We start from the raw sequence: 21,048 nt of genomic DNA on the forward strand, positions 1-21,048 counted from the left end.
CATACAGGTCAAACCCACCACCAAAAAATAAATGGACACAAATCTGACCTCAAGAGTCACAAGACTGAGAAACCTGTAGGACAACATTTCAGCCTCCCAAGGCACTCAGTGGATGATCTCAAAGTAGCTGTTTTGCTGCGAAAGGAATTTCAGAAACAGATTGTAATGGGAGACACTTGGGACAATGGTACCCCCAGGGCTTAACAGAGATATTGAGTGCTTATCTCACTATACGTGCTAAATCACTCAGTTCTTCCTTATACCCAGAATTAAATTGTGTTGGTCTTAAAGCTCAAACTTAGATCATTTCCGCATGTGAAAAATGTAAGCTGTTCAGCCTCTGAATATAGACCGCATATTCCAGCCCCTCCACATGACATCACCTACATCCAGAGGCTGGCCAGCAGCCGGCTCACAATTTCACCATTTTTAAATCACAATTTAGGGAAAAGTGGTTTTACCCCCATTAAATGCATCAGCCACTGGTGAGCAACTAGTGAGCAACCAGGGCAAAGAACATATGGAGGGGGAAAGGCACAATAGACTCAGCAGGTTTGTCCTGCCCTTGCGCCCGCCCGTGCACGCACTAGGCCAGCCTTGAGCTCTGGTGATGGTGCTTTTCCCACTGCAGCTGCTGCGGGTGGTCACTAGGAGTGGTGCCTTCTGGGAAGCATGGCCACGAGCCAGCCCGATGCAGGTGCTCCCCTTCCAACAGAGCAGCTCAGCGGTTCTCCCCCAGGAGGTGGCAGTTCAGGCCCAGGAAGTGAAGGGAGAGCACAAAACAGCCACCCATCTCCTGCCTGGTGGGCTGGCAGGCAAGCAGGCAACCTCCCTCCCTCCCTCCCTCCTCCTTAAAGGGGCAATGCTGGCTGCCCTGCTGCCAGAGCCAGGCCAGGCGGGGAGGTGAGGTGAGGCTTTCTCATGCAAACCTGGCCTCAGCGTGGTGGGAGATGCTCATGGCAGAGGGCCCGGCAGTAGCATGTGTGGCATGGAGTCAGAACAGGCAGTGTGGAGGCAGCCCGGCGCTTCAGAAGGGAGGGTGGCAGAGGGAGGGCAGAGGGAGGGCAGGAATCCTAGGGGATTGTGGGGTGGAATGGCTGAGCAGCAGGCAGGTGGACCAGCAGGTTGGGGGGAAAAGAGAGAAGAAGGAGGAGGGGGGGTCTGACAACCACGATAATTCCATGGACCTCTGGAGAGCCACAATTTGGTCACCCCTGGCCTCAACTCTAATGAGTTCAAGTCCCTGTGGGACCTTAAACAGTTCCAGAAGGCCTGTAAAACTGAAATGTACCACCAGGCCTATGGTCAAGGCCCAAAATTACATTTTAAAAAATGTGCTGGCCTCCCCATCTAACCTTGCCTAACCCAATTTACACCCTGGGGGTTATTTTTCACTAAGAATGCAGCCCTGTGAAATCAGTTTTAAATGTATATTTTTTCCAGTGTTGCACTCTGCCCTGAACCTCCGGGGAAGGGCAGAATAGAAATGTAAGAAGTAAAAATTTAAAAGACACAAATTCCTCCCTACCCTCTTCTACCTCCTCAACCAGCTCTGACGGGCAGGCCGATGTGCCAGTGACCGTCCCGGACACCATCACTGAATGGCAAGCGGGCGCCTTCTGTACGTCAGCGGAGGACGGCTTCGGCCTCTCCGACCCCATCACCTTCAACGCCTTCCAGCCCTTCTTTGTGGACCTCACCTTGCCTTACTCCGTGGTGCGAGGGGAAGCCTTTGAACTGAAGGCTACTGTCTTCACCTATCTTCAGCACTGCATCCGAGTGAGTCATGTTTACTGCTTGGCCTGCGTCCCAGAGCCTGAACTCCCTTTGCCTCTCTGTCCGGGCTTGCATCTCTCACCTGTCGGACCTTTGGACTCTTGTGCCAATGCCCTCGGGTTCTCCAGCCCCGAGGTGGCCTCTTCCGGTTTGCTAGCGCCCCTGGAACCTTCTATCTGTTGCCAGAGTTTAAAGAAGGAGCAGAGGTTATGGGGAAACGAAGGGAAAGGTGATTGGAAGCCACTTTGAAGACTTCTTTGGGTTGTAAAAAGCAGGGTTTATTAAAAAGCAGGTCTTCTTCCTTTCACCAGCTTTGGATGTAAAAATCCCTTGTGATTTTGGGGTGACCTCAGCAGGGTATAATGCCATCAAGTCCACCCTTCAAACCACCCTTTTTCTCCAGGGGAAGAGGAATAAAGTCTGGAGATCATTTGGAATGCCGGCCAATCTCCAGGCCCCACCTGGAGGCTTGAAACCATTAATAAAAAGTCTTGTTTTTCTTTTAAGACAAACGCAAAATAAAAATACAATAACAGCCTCTTGCAAGCTGCTTGAAGACTCCTTCAGGTAGGGAAAATCAGAATAGAAAAACTGACTCTTCTCCTTCTGTAAAGAGTTTCTTGAGTCACTCCACAGCTTGCAAAAGGAACTCTCAGAAGCAAGAAGCAAAATGCTAAATAAGAAACCGGAAAGTGGGCATGATTTTCTATAAGTTGGAGAGATCAGCATCTCAGGGCTGCCAGCCTCCAGGTGGGACCTGGCATTCTTCTTATAACTCCTTTCCAAATTATAGCAATTGGAGGAACTGGCAGCTATAGAAGGTCAACTCTATGGTATATCAGAGAAAAGAAAGTCCTAGGCAGAGTCTGCACTTACTTTGTTTATTCCATTGTCAATCCTGTTGAATTCAAATCGCTTTGAACTCGTGTCTTCCTTCCCCCCCCCCCATTGAAACAGGAAAGTGTTCTGCACGTGGTTAGGGTAGTTCAGAAGGGGAGGGAGCCAAGCCTCTTTCTTTCTTTTCTTGAAAGGAGGGGAGAGGAGCCAAGCAGGGAGCCTCTTTCTTTTCTTGGAGGGGGGGATCAAAAAAGGCAGAGAAGGGAGAAAAAATCCAGGAACGACAGAAGTTGAGAGAAATTAGGGGCTTCTCCTTTAAGGCAAGCTTGTCACATGACCAGGTGTGGCTTATCAGAGGTTCTCTACCACGGAGCTTGCTTTCCCAATCCGAATTTGAAAAATATTGAGGATTAAATGCACTCTAAGATATTGCACAATAGAGGTAGGGTCACCCCGGATCAATCCTTCTTGCTGCAGAAAGAAAATTTAAATCGCTCCAAATCCAAACGGAAATCGCATTCTGTGTAGACGGCAGGGACTGAATCGATTGGAATAAAAGCTCTGTGCAGTTTACACCCTAGAGTGCCATTACATCATTACATTCCCACTGAGTTCCTTCCCTTCCCCAAACTCTGCCCAAATCTCCCAGAATTTTCCAAGAGAGTGTTGGCGATCCAAGTCAGAACATAATTATTGAACTGGATCAACGTTAAACACCTTTTTCAGAGTCCCTCCTTGGGACAGCAGAGAGTAGCCACATGCCACTTCTTTTTACGATGGATAGATGGACAAACCTTGGCTTCCTCCTCCGTAACTTTTTGTTGTTGTTGGTGATGGGCAGGTGGGCATCTCCTTGGCTCCCTCTCCGGACTTTACAGCTTCCTTGCTGGGAAGCGAGGAAGAGTCTTACTGCCTGTGTACGAGCGAAAGGCGGACTGTGTCGTGGACCTTTACTCCAAAAACTTTGGGTGAGCAGCTGCGCTGAAATCAGCCCTGGAGTCAGGGGTGGAGTGGGGGTGGGGAGTCATCCTAAATCAAGAGGGAAGGGGTCTGACTGCTACCTGATCAAGGGCAGACCTAGAGGACACAGAGAATAACTTTATTTCTATGGTTGTGTGTGTTGAGGCCACCCTCTTTTAGGTGGGGACAGGAAATCTTTTGGAATTACAAATAATCCCCCAGTGGACAATCGCAATGAAAAATAGCCATGTCATGAAAAGCGAAAACGAAAGATATTCTAATGCAAAGAACTTAATTTCTTGGTTTTTCATATATTGCTTGAAGAGTCTTAGAATATATATAGGAAGGTAAACATTTTGCTTTGGAAACCCTCCATCAGTTTGGCAAATCAATTCATTCTAGAATGAACATATAATAAATAGTATATTTTACAAAGAGACATATGCATAACTTTTTAAAAACACAAAGGAATCTGAAAAATTATGTAGAATTCACCACCATGTATATCAAAGCAATTATAATTCAGTCAGATTTACCAAACTGATGAAGGTTCTCAGAACTGAAGTGTGTCCTTACCTGTATTTATTCTAGGACTCTGCAAGCAATAGATAAGAAACAAAGACTATCTTTTTGGATTAGAATATCTTTACTTGTTTGTTTTCCATCACACAGTATTTTTCATTGTGATTGACCTGACACTGTGTAAAATCCTCTCCTTTTAGACTTGCTTGTTAAATTTCAGTGGCATTTGATACCTGCTTCACAAGATATGCCTAGAGCTGCAATATGTAAAACATCTATTGGATTTTTTAAAAATTAAACTTTTACAAAGTAAGTCCATCCTGGCAAAGGAACTGATCCATTTTCACACCAGAGTATTTGGTTTGCTCCTACTCACTGAGCCAGCTCTCTGCTTAGGCTAGACCTCGCTTAGAGTTCTGTGTTCAGTTTTGGGCACCACAACTGCAGAAAGATGTAGACAAACTGGAGCGTGTCCAAAGGAGGGCAACAAGGAAAGGTGACGGGTTTGGAGACCAAGACGTATGAGGAAAGGTTGGGGGAGCTTGGTCTGTTTAGCCTAGAGGGGAGACGACTGAGAGGAGATAACCACCTTCAAGTACTTGGAGGGCTGTTGCATAGAGGATGGGGCAGAGTTGTTTTCTGTTGCCCCAGAGGGTTGGACCACAACCAATGGGTTTAAATTAATTCAAAAGACTTCTTGGCCAAACATCCGGAAGAAATTCCTGACAGAGTGGTCTCAGTGGAACAGGCTTCCTTGGGAGGTGGTGGGTTCTCCTTCCTTGGAAGTGTTGAAGCAGAGGCTAGATAGTCATCTGACAGAAATGCTGATTTTATGAACTTAGGCAGCTTGTGAGTGGGCGGGCAGAGGGGACTGTGTCAGTGCTAGGCTCTTATGACCCTTTCTTGCATGCCCAGAAAAATTCTGATTGCCACTTTGAGATCAGGAAGTGAATTTCCCCCAGGCAGACTGGCCATGGATTTTGGGTTGGAGGGGCATCATCTGGGCATTGAACTGGGGTCACTGTGGGTGGGCAGGTAGTTGTGAATTTCCTGCATTCTTCAGGGGGTTGGACTAGATGACCCTGGAGGTCCCTTCCAACTCTATGATTCTAGAAATGACTCATGTAGACAATACAATGTGAACTCGGTGACTTGTATATCTTATCAGAAAGGTCAGGACAAGTCTCTTCTGTTGCTTTCTTTAATTTTCTAGTGTATGCCAAAACATTTCAATAGAAAGGGCAACGTCAGGAGCAAACAAGCCGGTTGCCCTTAATATTGTACTGAGGAAGACCTACTCGAAACAGGCTTGTCTTCTCTTCAGGTTGCCCTTTCTATTGTGATGTGTTGGCCCACGCTAGAAGCTTAAAGAAAGCAACAGAAGAGACTTCTCCTGGCCTTTTTGATAAGTCGCAGAGTGAACATTGTGTTGCCTACATGGGTCCTTTCAACTACCTTTGAATTATGACATTCTCCAACCGGCTGGGGAAGAAATACAAGGAGAAGAAAGGCTGGTAACTGAGGAGGTCGTTTCATTCTAGGTGAGGTGAACATCACAGTGACTGCCGAGTCCAAAAACTCCGACCAGCTGTGTGGGAATGAAATCGTGAAGACGCTGGGCGAAGGACAAACAGACACCGTGATCAAGTCCCTCTTAGTTGAGGTTTGCAAGCTGCTTCATTCTCGGGGACGGTCAGTGATGACAGGCACATCAATGTAAATATTTCTGCAGATAGACCAGTTCTCCCCGAATCACAAAAGGCTGCGAGAGACCGAAAAATAAACGATTCTGGTTGTTGTGGGTTTTCGGGGCTGTGTGACCATGGTCCGGTAGTTCTAGTCCCTGACGTTTGCCAATAACTGTGGCCGACATCTTCAAAGGTAGGACAAAACAAGATAGGAACCTCTCCATATGAATTTTCTAATGAACTCCACTCAGTCACAGGAAAAACACTTCCCAATGGACTTGCTAATGAACTCCACCCAGTCATGGAAAAGTGCTTCCTAGTTCCTGCCCTTCCCACGGGAGGCTCCCAGATTAGACAGGAATGTAATGCATTACATACAACTCCCCACCCCAAGAAGTAAGTAAAATGTGCAGCAGTTGATCGTACACTCCACACTTTGGCACTGAGAGATTCACCTCTTGCCATGCCCTGCCTCTGATGCCAGCCACAGTTCCCAGCAAAACTGCCAGACCATGGCCATGCAGCCCAGAAAACCCACCAGAACCAGTTGCCTTCAACAATTCATCCAACTGGATTCTGCCTTTGTTTCTCAAAGAAAGTGGGTGGGTGGGAATGAATCCTGAAAAGGGAAAAGGGTAAGAAAACCCAAAATACAACTAACGATTCTTTGTTCATCCCTTTTCTTCCTCTTCATCTCCCTGCACCTCCTTTCCCTCTCCCCATCTACTGTGCCTTGAGTTGAGGAGGGTTTAGCTGGTTGTCCTGGGGTCTCCAAAGGTTCCCATCTCCCTCCTTGAAGCCTGGGATCTGCAGGCATGGGCTTAAATTACACGAAGAATGGTACCAGCTGGAGACCAGGGGGGAATTCCTCACAGTCAGAATAGTTCAGCAGTAAAATAGGCTGTTTGAGGAGGTGGGGAGCTCCCCCTCACTTGGCTGTCTTCAAGCAGTGGCTGGACAGATCCTTCTCCTGGATGCTTGAGGCTGATCCTGCACTGAGCAGGGGGTGGCCTACATGGCCCCTTCCCACTCTAGGAGTCTAGGAGTCTAGTTCAGCAGAGAAATGGGCTGCCTAAGGAGGTGGGGAGCTCCCCCTCACTGGCAGTCTTCAAGCAGTGGTTGGACAGATCCTTCTCCTGGATGCTTGAGGCTGATCCTGCACTGAGCAGGGGGTGGCCTACATGGCCCCTTCCCACTCTAGGAGTCTAGGAGTCTAGTTCAGCAGAGAAATGGGCTGCCTAAGGAGGTGGGGAGCTCCCCCTCACTGGCAGTCTTCAAGCATCAGATGGACAGATCCTTCTCCTGGATGCTTGAGGCTGATCCTGCACTGAGCAGGGGGTGGCCTACATGGCCCCTTCCCACTCTAGGAGTCTAGGAGTCTAGTTCAGCAGAGAAATGGGCTGCCTAAGGAGGTGGGGAGCTCCCCCTCACTGGCAGTCTTCAAGCAGCAACTGGAGAGATACTTTTTGGAGGCGCAGAGGCTGCTTCTGTAGCTACCTACCCTACACTTGTGGCCCAGGTTCTCACCTTTCCCACTTTTCCCTCTCCCTTGTCTCTGCACGCAGCCTGAAGGAGAGGAGAAGGAGTCAGTCCTCAGCGCCTTGATCTGTGGAGCTGGTAAGTGCCTGTTTGTGCAGGATGACAAGAGCCAGGACCCTTCTCTCCAGATGAACCCCAGAGCGTTTCTGCCAGATGGGGGAAGGGAAGGGGGGTGTTTCTTTTTTAAAGCCCTGGGTGGTTGGGCAGGTTGGAGGGAGAGATGGGGGACCTACCCTGCCCTCAGTCTCAGCCCAGCACTGTGGTGGGCAACAGCGAGGTCAGACGGTAGAAGGCCACAGGCAAAGACGTCCCTCAATCTCTTTCTTTCTCTGTTTTGCATGCAGGAGAGAAAAAGGCCACACCTGTTTCCCTGAAGGTACCAGAAAATGTAGTGGAGGGCTCAGCCAGGGCCTATTTCTGTGTGCTAGGTAATTTTATTTATTTATTTTAATGTTTTTTACAATTTATTGTTACAATTTTACAATATTTATATCCCACTTTAGCACCCAATCAGCGTCACCAAAGCAGCTAACTATCAGACCAAACTTAATCAAAAGTATGCCGTAAAAAAACAGTTAAAACCAGAGCAAAAGTAATATATAAAACTGCAAACAGCAAATTAAAACACAAGGCAGGAACAAAGGGTCATCGAGGGACTGCCAGACAGAACAAAACGGTCCTCCCAACCCAACCCCACCCCCACCCCACTGGCGGAAGATAAAAGAAGACAGACAAATGTCGAGGGCAGGGAGTTCTGTAATTTTGGTGCCACCACAAGAAAGGTGCTACGCACCTAAGCTCAGAAGCTGGGGGTACCTGAAGTTAGGTTTTAGATTTAGAAGATGACTGAGCAAGGTTCATACAGGAAAGGGCAGTTTGAAGGTATCCTGCTTCCCCTGGTATAGGGATTTGAATATCAACAGTTTCATCTTGAATTGGGCTTGGAAGCAAATTAGGATTCAGGGTACAATGCTGGTCCTAAAGTGCAGTGATATCATGGTTGCCAGATCCCTCCAGTGGTGGACATTTTGTGTCACCACCCACAGGATCAGAGAGCGTTGTCATCCGGTCAGGGACACTGGGCAACTCTCTGGGTGCAAAAACTCTATGGTAAATTTTGCTTATACCAGAGAGGGGATGGAGGGTCTTACCAGGAGCAGGAGGGAGGCCCAACTGACATTGCAGAGATGTGCTCACAGAGTTTATTTATGTATTTATGTATTTATTTGATTGAATGATTAGATTTTTATACAACCCTTGCCGTGCGGCAGTTTACATGGAATATTTTGGGAAACATAAAGGTAAAGGTAAAGGTGTCAAATAACAGTCATAACATATCAGTAACAGTTCTAACAATAAATATAATGTTAACCATAGTTAATTCATTGAACAATTTCAATAGAAAAAACCCTAGGAAGGTCAGAATCCGTCAGGTTATGGAGGGTATGGCTCAAGGGGGACAACCAGATGTTTTTGGTCAGATGTTTTGGGGTCAGATTAACCTCAGTCAAATTCCTGGTGGAGGAGCTCCCTTTTCCAGGACTTGTGGAATTGTGAGAGTCTGGACAGGGCCCTGATCTCTTCAGGGAGCTCCTTCCACCAGGTGGGGGCCAGGACCAAGAAGCCCCTGGCCCTGGTTGAGGTCCAACATTCTTCTTTGGGTCCAGGGATTACTACCCAGTTTGCAGTGGCTGAGCATCGTGCTCTTTTGGGAGTGTAGGCAGAGAGACGGTGTCTCAGGTATACTGGGCCCAGCCCAAAATTGCTGCTACAGCTTATTTACAGGCACACGGTGAAGATCATTGCGCTGTGGGGGGCAGCTGTGGCCAGAGCAATGTCTTTAAAAATCTGCACAGCCAATCAAATAAAATCAAAAACCTGCGGGATCTCAGACAGTTCTGCAAGCCTGTTACTGATATGTTATGACTGTTATTTTATATATGATATATGATATACTAGTAATTAAGCCCGCTGTAAACAAAATACAGCGGGCGCTAGCCGTTCCCAACCGCCCTGGCAGAGCTGCCCACGCTGGTGGGAAGGGCTGAGGCCCCCAAAACCACCACCCCCCGCCATGGAAAAAGCCACCCCAGGGCCCGGGCAGCCCAATCGCAGCCTCGGTGAGGCCGTGATCAGGCTGCGCATGCCCTGGGGAGGCTTCTTCTTCCCTCCCCCGCCCGTCTTCTGTCCTTGGCCCGGCCGCTGCCTACCTCTCTGCTCGGCAGCAAGGTAGGAAATGGCGGCGGTCGGGCCAATGCACTGGTCCCTTGCCGCCAGACTGACAATCGGAGGGCTTTGCGCCTGCCGATTGGGCCCTCCAATTGTCAGTCCGGGGGAAAGGGCCAATAGGCACCCTTCCTCATCCCAGACAGGGCCCGCCCTCGGGGCCCTTACTCTTTTATTCTTTCCGCTCCACAGGTCCTAGGACTAAAGCCTACACTGACTTGTAGAAAATGTTTAATGTTAAGCTTTCAACTTAAATCTGAAAATATATCTGTTAGGATTGTTCTTAGAATGGGTCAAGCATAAATTGTTTTGTAGATGTATCAGAACCAAGGATAAGGAGAAGCTATAGAAGACTGAAAGCTTATATTGTTTTATGTTTAATGTTAAGCATTTAATCTAAACCTGGAAATCTTATTATTCTCTGTATTAACAACATATACTGTATTCTACATTGCTATTTTTATGAAAAAGGGGAAGCAGTGCCTTTTTTCTCTCTTGTTTCTTTTTCTTAGTAGGCATATAGGTAATATAATTGTTAGCGTTGGAAATATAAAATGGGGCTTTCCCCCCTTATTATTTTTTTTTTATTGGTGTATTGTTATAGGGCCAAAGCCCATATTGATCTGTAGAAAATGCAAAGCTCTCAACTTATACCTGTCAGGATGGCTCTTAGAATGGGTCAAGTATAAATGGTTTGTAGATGTATCTGTATTAAGGATAAGGAGAAATTATGAAATCCTTTTGTAATTTTTTTTCTTTGTACATCTTTAAGGCAAAGCCCTACTTTCCTCTCCCTTCATCAGGGTATTGATACAGGGCCAAAACTCATACTGTGCTATAAGAAATGTTTAATGTTAAGCATCTAACTCAAACCTAGAAATATCTGCTAGGATAGCTCTTAGATTGTATCAAGCAGTTAATGTGAGGTCTACGATCTCTCAAGTAAGTTGACTAATAATAACTTTTCTTTTGTATATCTAAACAGGCCTTTTTTTTTTTTTTAAATGTAGTGGAAATGTGGACGGCTCTTAGACTCGTGGCTCTTAGAGTTTTGGGCAAAAGTTTATATCACTGTGGAGTCAATGTGGGGTCGTATATTCTCAAATGATTATTATATTTCTATCTTTATGAAAATAAAAAAAATCATTATATTATAAAAAAAAAAATATGGAAGAAGGTGAAAAAAAAAAAAAAAAGATATACATGGAGCAGTTTCACCAGGCTGAATGTCCGGCATGAAAACCTGCAGTTTAAATCTGCTGGGAGATACGCCGGACATACACCGAGGTAATGTTGAATTGATCACTAGGGGGCACAAAACACATGCAGAGAAAAGGGAGGGGGGAAACCCTAGCAATAGAAACACGCAAACAAGGGAAATGAGAATGCGGAAGAGCCCCAGGTCTATTCAATCAAGCTTACTCCCAGGAAAGAATACTGTCACAGTAAAGTGCTATGCAGCATTTCTCGAGACTAAGTGTAGTGGCTCCAGTAAGCTTAGTCAGGTATAACTTGGCGTAGTGTTCAGAAACCGAATCTCTGAAACGTCCCGCCACATGTTCAAATCCCAGAAGAGTCTGTTGGCCCCAGCCAAGAATCCTTGCCTAGCGTGATTTATTCAGATATATGCCAGACTGGAAATCAGGGAGAATCGCCTGATATATTTGAAATTAATTAACTCCCACCCATTTGGGAAGCCCTTCCAGGGCCATCAAGAAACCCCAGGATTGCACAAAATCCCGGTTGAGAAAGCCTAGAAATGGCTCCACAGACCAACAAGGTCAACTTATGCCTGTGGCCATTAGGCATTAAATTAGGTTCTCTAGTCTTTTAATTGGATGCATTTTATTATTTTAAGATATTTATTTTGTATTTTAATGTAATTTCATGTTGTATTTTAATTACGTTGCTAGCTGCCCTGTGATGCTGTGCAGGGCGGGATATAAATCAAATAATAATAGTTCTTTCTTTTTCTGGTTCTCTCAGTCCACTTCATTCAGCAGTTCTTCTTTTTGCTTGCTCCCCACAGCAGCATTTCCCCCTTCCAAATAGCCTTGACCCTGTGTCCTCTTCTTCCCTTCAAGGTGATATCATGGGTTCGGCCATTAAGAATCTGCAGCACCTTCTTCGGCTTCCCTACGGCTGTGGGGAACAGAACATGGTCCTCTTTGCACCCAACATCTACATCCTGGACTACCTCAACAAGACAGAGCAACTGACTGAGGAGATCCGGTCCAAGGCCATCAGCTACTTGGTCTCTGGTGAGAAGACTCTCGGATTCCGCTTGTTACCTCAAGGGTCCCTGACATTTTTCAGCCTTCTAGCACCTTTGGAATTCTGACAGGGTGGTGGGCACAAAATGGCTGCCACAGGGGGGTGAAGCCATCCACAAAATGGCTGCCGCAAAAGGAAAAGCCAGTCACAAAATGGCTGCCGCAGAAGACAAAGCCAGCCACAAAGTGGCCGTCACAGCTTATTTCTAGGTACACAGTGAAGATCATTGTGCCGTGGGGAGCAGCTGTTGCTAAAGCAATGTTTTTAAAAACCTGCATGGCCAGACTAATCAAATAAAAAACCTGTGGGACCTCAGATAGTTTTGCAGGACCTATAAGACAGTGCTGTCCTGCCAGGTCTATGGTTAAGGGCTAGATACTTTCGAAAAATCTGACCTCCCTACCTAGACCATCTAAGATCCAGTTATTAACTGCCAAGCACACTTTCCATGTCCGTCTTTCACTAGAGAGAAGGAGGTAGCAGTTCTGGGATTGTTAGGCTTTCAACTTAAATTATTTTGGATTTTAGGACTTTAGATGTCAGTTTTATTGTTTATGGCAGGGGTAGTCAAACTGCGGCCCTCCAGATGTCCATGGACTACAATTCCCAGGAGCCCCCTGCCAGCGAACGCTGGCAGGGGGCTCCTGGGAATTGTAGTCCATGGACATCTGGAGGGCTGCAGTTTGACTACCCCTGCCCTAAAGCATCCATGTTAAGTATCTGCCCAGCTGCTGCTTGAAGACCACCAGTGCAGGGGAGCTCCCCACCTCCTTAGGCAGCTGATTCCACTGCTGAACTATTCTGTGAAAAATCGTTTCCCTGATACCGTTCTACACATAGTTAAAGCCATAACTGTGGGTCCTCTCCTCTGCTGCCAACAGGAACCTTTCGCTGGCAGGGGCTCCTGGGAATTGTAGTCCATGGACATCTGGAGGGCCGCAGTTTGACTACCCCTGGTTTACAGTAATGTAATGAATGTTGTGAGCTGCCCTGAGCCCTCTCGGAAGGGCAGCATACAACTGCAAAAATACATATAATGCCAACTTTGCAGCTGGTAGGGGAAAAGTGGGAGGTTGTAAAAATATTGTTGGGTTTATGGATAATGTGAACTCCTGTGGGCCAGCTGGTCTGGGAGCAGTGGCATATAAGTCAAATAAATAAACGAATAAATATGTTTGTTACAAATTGCATAAACAGATCTCCCAGCATCAAGAAGTAACACAGATAACATATATACAGTTTTAATAACTGGAGAAAAGCTCCTGGAACCAGAAAATACCTAGCTATTCGATAAATAATAGGAGGGTTCCTATCAGAAGCACAGCCAATCCAACCTCCAGTGTCCAATCAGAAGCCTTGCTAGTCAAACACCCCCCCCCCAGGCACCACTTTGGGGGCCATGGGGACAGATGATTGTTGTCTGTGAAATCGGCACAATTGGTAACATCATCCAGCAGACCTATGCCGCCCAGTTCTGTGCGTATTTGCTTCGAAGTAAACCTTGCTGAATTCAAGAGAGCTAGCCCCTAGGTAAGAGTGCATAGCTAAGAAGTTGCATGGGAGAAAACCGGGAGCTTATACCAACCACGCACAGAAGTAGGGGAACACCTGCAGATGACCCTGAGGTGAAGCCAAGTATGACTTCCATTTCAGGCTACCAGCGACAGCTGAACTACAAGCACCCAGATGGCTCGTATAGCACTTTTGGAGCACATGGATACGAGCCAGGGAACACGTGGTAAGCTTCACTGTTTCTTTGTGTCGTACTTCCTGGGGTACTTGTGGACCTTAAACTAGATAGGAGCAAACAGTGTGATGCAACAGCAAAGAAAGCAAGTACAGGCTTGGTCTTTATCAACACGGGCATCACTCCAAAATTGCGAGAGGTCATCGTCCCGCTGAATGCCACACTGGTCAGACGCACCTGGAGTCCTGTGGGCAGTTCTGGAGGCCTCCCTTCAAAAAGAATGTGGATAAAATGGAGAGGGGGCAGAGGAGAGTGATGAGGAGGATCCGGGGCCTCCCGGGGACCAAGCCTAAGGAGCAAAGGCTGAGGGGGAGCTCCCCACCTCCTTAGGAAGCCCATTCCACTGCTGAACTAGACTCCTAGACTCCTAGAGTGGGAAGGGGCCATGCAGGCCATCTAGTCCCACCCCCTGCTCAAAACAGGATCAGCCTCAAACATCCAGGAGAAGGATCTGTCCAGCCGCTGCTTGAAGAGGGCCAGTGAGGGGGAACTCCCCACCTCCTTAGGCAGCCCCTTCCACTGCTGAACTACTCTGTGAATTTTTCCCCGATATCCAGCTGGTACTGTTCTATACATAGTTTACAGCCATTACTGTGAGTCCTTTGCTGCCAACAGGAACCACTCCCCGCCCTCCTCCAAGTGACAGCCTTTCACATCCTTAAAGAGAGCCATTGTGTTCCCTCTCCGCCTCCTCTTCTCCAGGCTGAACATTCCCAAATCTCTTAGCCTTTCTTCCTAGGGCTGGATCCCCTGGCCCTGGGTCATCCTCATTGCTCTCCTCTGCCCCCTCTCAATTTTGTCCACGTCCCTTTTGCACAAAAGCACAAAATATTGTTGCACAGTAGTGCATAACATTCTATATCTTTCTAGTGTACTCTATGAATTCAGGTACTATTTCAGTGACGAGTGTATAACATTCTTTGTTAGCCCTTTCCCGGTGTGTTTTCCTCTCGGCTCCTAGCTACCCCGTGGCCCACATTTCTTTTGGTGTTCTCTTGCAGGCTGACAGCGTTTGTGCTCAAGTCCTTTGGACAGGCCCGCCGTTACATCTTCATCGAAGACAAGCACATCACAGACGCTCAGACATCCCTGGCAATCAAGCAGAAGGAGAATGGCTGCTTCCAGAGCCATGGATTCCTCCTGAACAATGCAATCAAGGTAGAAGCATCTAAGCCTTAAGGTTATTTGCTATTTCCTGTCAGGAACCAAGCGGTTGAGACCCAGTGGACTCACACCAACGACATCACTCTCGGGCTCCAGGGTAAAGCTTTAAGTCAAAGTCTTTTTTGGGAAAGCCAGCATCCAGAGTCTGCACTTTGCATACGCTCTCAGACAGAATCCTTGACAGAGACACCAGGGAAGGGGGTGGCCTAGCTTATATACCTGGGCCGTGGGAAAGGGGCAATAGAACTTCCTGCACTGAGAACCAGGCATTCACACAGGAAAAACGGGATCAGAGAGTCTTTTGATATGGGAAGGTGCCAAAACAGTTCCAACATCTGTTGTTTTGCCTAGCCGGGGAGGGGGATGAGCCTTTGAAATGCATAGCTCTTGAGACTGAGATTCAGGGCAGAGCAGGAGTTCCAGGAGCAATGGGAAAACTACAGGCACCGAAAGAGGGGCGGGTGGGGCAGGAACCAGGGGTTCGTGACATTTCCCCAGTCTGGGTTACTGGGCACCTTACGCTTGCACACACACTGAAACACACACAAGGACTAACTAAGGAAGAGAGGGAGGAAAGAGAGAGGCTTTCAGGGAAGGGTGATAATTAGCGATCTTGGAGGCGTCCACGGAAGCAGCACGTTGAGGAGCAAAATGGCCAGGGTTTCCGGAGGCGAGAGAGAGGAGAGCCCACAAAGTGGGGGTCTATGCAGTTGGTACCAGGAATACACACACACAAACATACACACACACACATATGCGGCAAAACATACCCTTAGGTGGGGATATTGTGCTTGCCAGAAAACAATTACTCAATTGCTTTTCTGGAGGTAGACATAAGTTGCGAGAGACTTGATGGCTCTACAAGCACCAGACAGGAAGGGCAATTGGGAAAGGGAAAAGATTTAAGTGTCGATTAATTTCCTCTTAATCAAGGGGTAATGGGTGAGAGGTAAGTGAGGCTGAGGGGTTGATGAGATTATGCCGAGTGAATGCATAGGTCCCGGCTGACTCCTTGTTCTAAAGTCACGCATCTCTCCAGGGCAAGGAGGGGGTAGTAGCCAGTTAGCTGCTTGGACTTGTGATTTGAAACTGTTGCCCCAGCCTAATGCCTGGCTGACATCTTTCTTGATCCACTTTGGGTCAAGCAGTGCCCCGCACTAAGATGTAAGGGTGATGTACGGGGAGGTCTTTACACCACAAACTTCACCTTTGCAAGAGGAAAGGTCTCTCTGCTAACACACTAACTCTCAAAAACTCATACTTGAAAATCTTCTTGAACCCTAAGGTACTGGGCTTATTATGCATGCATCAGTTTTCAACGCAGTCAGTTCGCCAACCCTTTTAAATCGTCCTTTTAAAAAACGTTTTTAAAACATTGCCATTTATGCATGTTCTGTGATACATTGTTGTTTTTTCCAGCAATTATGCACCTTAAAAAGTTCCTACGGCAACTCTAGAAGGGGCGTGAGAGTTTGAGGAGGGAATTCCATTGCTAGGCAACGTCATTCACATTCCAACACAAAAACAATTAGCATTTCAATTGCAGCCAGTATCTTTAAGACAGAGAGCCTTGGTCTGCGTAAATCAAGCTACGAAGGACTGATTTCTGGGGGAAATCACTCTAAACTGGCTACCAGGGAGCCACCCAGAATTAAAGCAAAACCCCTTCCTATCTAAGAAAAAACCATGCGGGACACACAGGCCATCCTCGGGCTAATATGGCCTATGGGAGACTGAATCCAATTGCATGTTCACTTCATCCTTGACACTGAGGAAGGAGAAAGCAGCAGGCGCCTCTAGAGACCGCCCCCCCCCTTCATAGTCTCAGGAGAGTTTGCGGAAGGCCATGGAGGAAATGTTCACATGATTGCTGACAAAGGCAGAGTATCAGCAGCAGGCGCTTGAGCTCCCATTGGTAGACGCGGGACTGCGAGCAGAAAAAGGGAGGATACCAAAAACACACTGACATTTATACATTTTTCTTGACCATTCTCAGAGCCATAAGACAAGAAAATTCTCGTAAAACTAGTTCCAGTAGCCTCGCTGATTAAAAGCTGCAGGAACTGGGGCCAGCATTTGCAATGCAAAAACAAAAATAACACGAAGGGCTTCACACTGCAAAAATGGTGCTACGTTAAGAATTTAAAAATAAGACGCTGTTTTTGGCAGTCTTTTTGTGAGTTTTCCGTTATGCATAATATACCCTGGACTCGAATCTAGGATGGGTTGTACATGGAAAGAAACCTCGCAAACATTCTGATCAAAAAGCCGTTAGTGTTTTTATTTCTGCACTAGTAAAAAGGCCCGCTGCAGTCTGGAAGGCAGCAGGTGCTAACAGGGTGAAATGGGGGAAGGAGGCGGCATTCAGATGGAGCGCCAAGGGTCTGGAGGCGCACAGTGGTCTCCCTCCCGTCTCGCAAACCTTCCCCCAGCGAAGGTAGCAGGGTGGGCACGGGGCAGGGCAGGGCAGGGCATGGCAGTGCTGGTCCAGGCTGGACGGGGTGTGCTTCACTGCCACGCCACTGCCAGACCGCTGCCACCATTGGGTCGCCATCACCTCCTGCAGTTGTACACCGCCGGCTTTCCACCAGCTCTGCCGCTCCTCTACCACCGGGGCTGTGAAGCCTCTGTCAGTTGTCCTTTGGCGGCTTGCTGGCAGCCCCGCCACTTCTCTGGTGGCGACTCAGCGATGCCCCTGACGGTTCTTCAGCGGCGGCTGGCAGGCACCTCCGCTGCTTCTTCACTGCTTCTCCAGCGCTGTCTTAGCACCGGGCATCCCGTGCTCCTTTGTCGTGGCCTCCACCAGTTCTTGGGCACTGCCGCTGCCGGGTGGAGCAGCAGGTGGGGAGCTGGCGGCAAGCGGAGGTGGCAGAAAGCGGTGGTGGCCAGCACTGGTGGCCAGCAGCAGGCGGCAGATGGCGAGTGGCAGCAGAGCCATTCCAATGGCCGCCCCCATGCTGCCCGTCTGTTCTGCGCCTGCGTGCACCTGCTGCCAGCGCGCATGTGCCCACCACCGCTGCTCATGTGCCGACTGACGCTGCGACCCCACTGCCGCTACATTTGGGATCGCAAGGTAAGAGCAATTGAAAACCGCACCTCTGTGTTCATCATTTCCACCTGGAACTGTTAACCTGAAAGCTCATTTGGGGAGCACTGAAGAGCGATCTTTGATCTGACAACTCCCTCCGTCTTGTGTCTTACAGGGTGGCGTTGATGACGAGGTTACTCTGGCTTCTTACATCACAATTGCCCTGCTGGAGATTTCTCTGCCTGTCTCAGTAAGTACTCTTCTCCCAACTCCTGGAGGGGCTGGTTTCTCTCTCTCTCTCTCTCTCTCTCTCTCTCTCTCTCTCTCTCTCTCTCTCTCGTAACCACTGCCACCTTTATTCAGAATTGCCCACAGAGAGAGTAAGAACTCTCAGCTTCCCTTCTATGATGCTGAGGCCTTGCCTCTGTGCTTCCCGCTGCTCAGTGCTTGGTCACCATGGGAATAATTTACTGCTGGGTGAGCTCCTGGAGGAATAGTTGCTTGCCTCCCCCCCCCCCCCCTCCTGGAGCTCCTCAGTCAGTAGTGTGCTTGAGATGCTGGAGGTCTACGTGGTACAGAGAACCACTGCCAGCATCCAAAGTTATAAAATATTTAAAAGAATATATATACAAGCATACTTTTAGCACAGCACCAGACGGAACAAGAGGATACCAAAAGAATTTGGTAAAATGCAGCCCCTCGGTCCCTATGGATAAGCATGTCATTCTAGATGTTGGCAAATGGGATGGGCTCCTTTAACTTCAGACATTACAGAACTTTACTGAGGGGCTTTACGCACCGGGATCTTTGTAGCAAATTGGTCACTGAATGAAAAATCGCCATTCAAAATAGTGGAATTCGTCGTTATCCATACCTGCCTTTGTAGTGGAATCCAGTTGCGTTTTGTAGCGTTTCCCACAGGCTTCTGGTCTCGGCAGAAATCGCTAGAAAGGAAACGCTCTTGCCAAGCTCGTCCCGCCCCTGGCCGTCAAGCAGCCAATGGGCAGCCGTTAGCATGCTCCCAAACAGCCCCTTTTCCTTTAAGAAAGGTTTTTTTAAAAAAAAAACAGACCCATTGCAACGAATCTGTGTTAATTCGTTGCAACGGAGAGACCCATCCAGCTGCCTGGTGTGTTTGAGCTGTCGTTTGATCGTTGCCACGCTCCCTCCGAGTGAAAAAAAAAATCCCCCCCCCTCTCACGGGCCCGATTTTCGGCTGAATGAATGTGTAAAAAATAAAGTGACTGCTTAGTAGTGTGCTTAGTGACTGAAGTGTGCTTAGTGACTGAAGGGGAGGGACTGAAGCCGGGGAAGCCTGTAAACTGAAAGAGGCTCGCTGGTGCGTTTATCCCCGCTCGCTCGGAGAAAAAAAAATGGCGATCGCTTCACCGGAAGATCAGAGAAGAGAGCCAGGGGGAGGGACTTTGTAGAAACCGCAACAATGTTAACGCACAGGTCTTTTTCGCTAGTGTTGCAGATTGGTTGCAGGACTGTATCGCTTTCCGGAGGGTGAATCCACTTTTGGGGATTTCCCTGAAAGCGCTACAAGGAAGCGCTTTTTGCAGATTGGTTTCAGGTGTGTGGCAGATTGTCGACGACGTTGTGCAAAACAGCAAATCAGTAGCGTTTTCAATTGGCAACCATTGTGCTATTTTGAAGGCGTGTCCATTACCTTCGTCTACATTACCTCCAAAGCTTGCTTCAGCTGTCCAGACAACTGCATGGCCAATGGCTAGTGCTCCAGACCTGGCATGAGAGGTCTGATTTCTCTGATGGACCCCTAATAAGTTCCCCCCAAGAAGGCAAACTCAGAGCCAAGGAAGGAAGCTCAGTAGTTTATTGAGGGGGCTACAAATGGCTACATGGGAAACGTTGTTGCTAAAGGTAAAAACATACAAAAAGTTTGGGACAGGTACAGTGCTAGGTACGCACACACCGAGCAGAATTTGTTCCCACAACCTGTGATCTATGCACGGTTTACAACTTGGCACCAAAAGGAAGGAAATGACAGCTGTAACATTCAGGCCATGATAGGAGTCCAGACAGACCAAGGGCCTGAGAAACGGGGGAGCGGGGGACTTGAGGAAGGAAGCCTGCCAGCTGCCCCAAGACGATCCTGAGACCACCATGGCATGAACCAAAGGCAAACATGAAACTCTTCTTCCTGGTTCCACAGGGCTCTTTCATTTCTCCTTTTCCCCCGCCCACTGACTAGGACAAGCTGGCAAAAGAAGTGTATTGTGGAAACCTCCACAAACTCCTTCCAGGAGTCGGTCTTGCATTTAAAACCACCCAATCTGATCTCTGCTTGGAGGAAGAGAGCGTGTTTATCTTTAGAAAAACCTATTTGCATTAGTATGAACAAGAGCAATTGGGCTGCATTTCCCCCACCCCACCAGCGGAAGGGGGTGAAAAGCCCTCCTAAAATGCTCACCCCAAGCCTCATAGCAAAAATGCATTTTATAGAATCCTAGAGTTCGAAGGGGCCACCCAAGCCATCTAGTCCACTCCCTGGCTCAATGCTCTAAAGCAGGGGTAGTCAAACTGCAGCCCTCCAGATGTCCATGGACTACAATTCCCAGGAGCCCCCTGCCAGCGTTTGCTGGCAGGGGGCTCCTGGGAATTGTAGTCCATGGACATCTGGAGGGCCGCAGTTTGACTACCCCTGCCCTAAAGCATCCATGTTAAGTATCTGCCCAGCTGCTGCTTGAAGACCACCAGTGCAGGGGAGCTCCCCACCTCCTTAGGCAGCTGATTCCACTGCTGAACTATTCTGTGAAAAATCGTTTCCCTGATATCTAGCTGGTACCGTTCTACACATAGTTAAAGCCTTAACTGTGGGGCCTCTCCTCTGCTGCCAACAGGAACCTTTCCCTGCCCTCCTCCAAGTGGCAACCTTTTAAATACTTAAAGACAGCGATCCTGTCCCCTCCCAACCTCCTCTTCTTCAGGCTGAACATGCCTGAGACCAGTAGCATCTTTAAGACCAACAAAGTTTGTATTGTGCTACTTGAGACCAACATGCTACTCATTTGAATCATGCCTAAGTCCCTGAGCCTTTCCTCCTAGGGCCGGGTCTCCAGGCCCTGCATCCTCCTCCTCGCTCTCCTCTGCCCTCTCTCCATTTTGTCCACGTCCCTTTTGAAGTGAGGCCTCCAGAACTGCACCCAGGACCCAGTCCGACCAATACAGTGGGACTATGACACCGTTACTGATTTCCTCCCAATCTTTTAATTGGTTTGTTTTGCACATTCTGATGAGCAGTGGTTTTGGCAGACGGGCCATAT

At 48.1% G+C, this 21,048-nt stretch overlaps 1 protein-coding gene across 2 annotated transcripts in view; it reads left to right on the forward strand.

Moving 5' to 3' along the window:
• The window catches only part of LOC143841644 (alpha-2-macroglobulin-like), a 75,632-nt gene that overhangs the window by 40,774 nt on the left and 13,810 nt on the right, over nucleotides 1–21,048 (forward strand). For both annotated transcript variants that reach the window (XM_077346261.1, XM_077346262.1), the window contains exons 19-27: nucleotides 1,551–1,779; nucleotides 3,455–3,581; nucleotides 5,637–5,758; nucleotides 7,349–7,400; nucleotides 7,667–7,750; nucleotides 11,633–11,809; nucleotides 13,476–13,560; nucleotides 14,571–14,727; nucleotides 17,937–18,011. In XM_077346261.1, coding sequence (XP_077202376.1) covers nucleotides 1,551–1,779; nucleotides 3,455–3,581; nucleotides 5,637–5,758; nucleotides 7,349–7,400; nucleotides 7,667–7,750; nucleotides 11,633–11,809; nucleotides 13,476–13,560; nucleotides 14,571–14,727; nucleotides 17,937–18,011 — 1,108 coding nt within the window. The remainder of the gene's footprint in view (nucleotides 1–1,550; nucleotides 1,780–3,454; nucleotides 3,582–5,636; nucleotides 5,759–7,348; nucleotides 7,401–7,666; nucleotides 7,751–11,632; nucleotides 11,810–13,475; nucleotides 13,561–14,570; nucleotides 14,728–17,936; nucleotides 18,012–21,048) is intronic.

This window comes from Paroedura picta, chromosome 7 (assembly GCF_049243985.1).
Source record: "Paroedura picta isolate Pp20150507F chromosome 7, Ppicta_v3.0, whole genome shotgun sequence".
NCBI lineage: Eukaryota > Metazoa > Chordata > Lepidosauria > Squamata > Gekkonidae > Paroedura > Paroedura picta.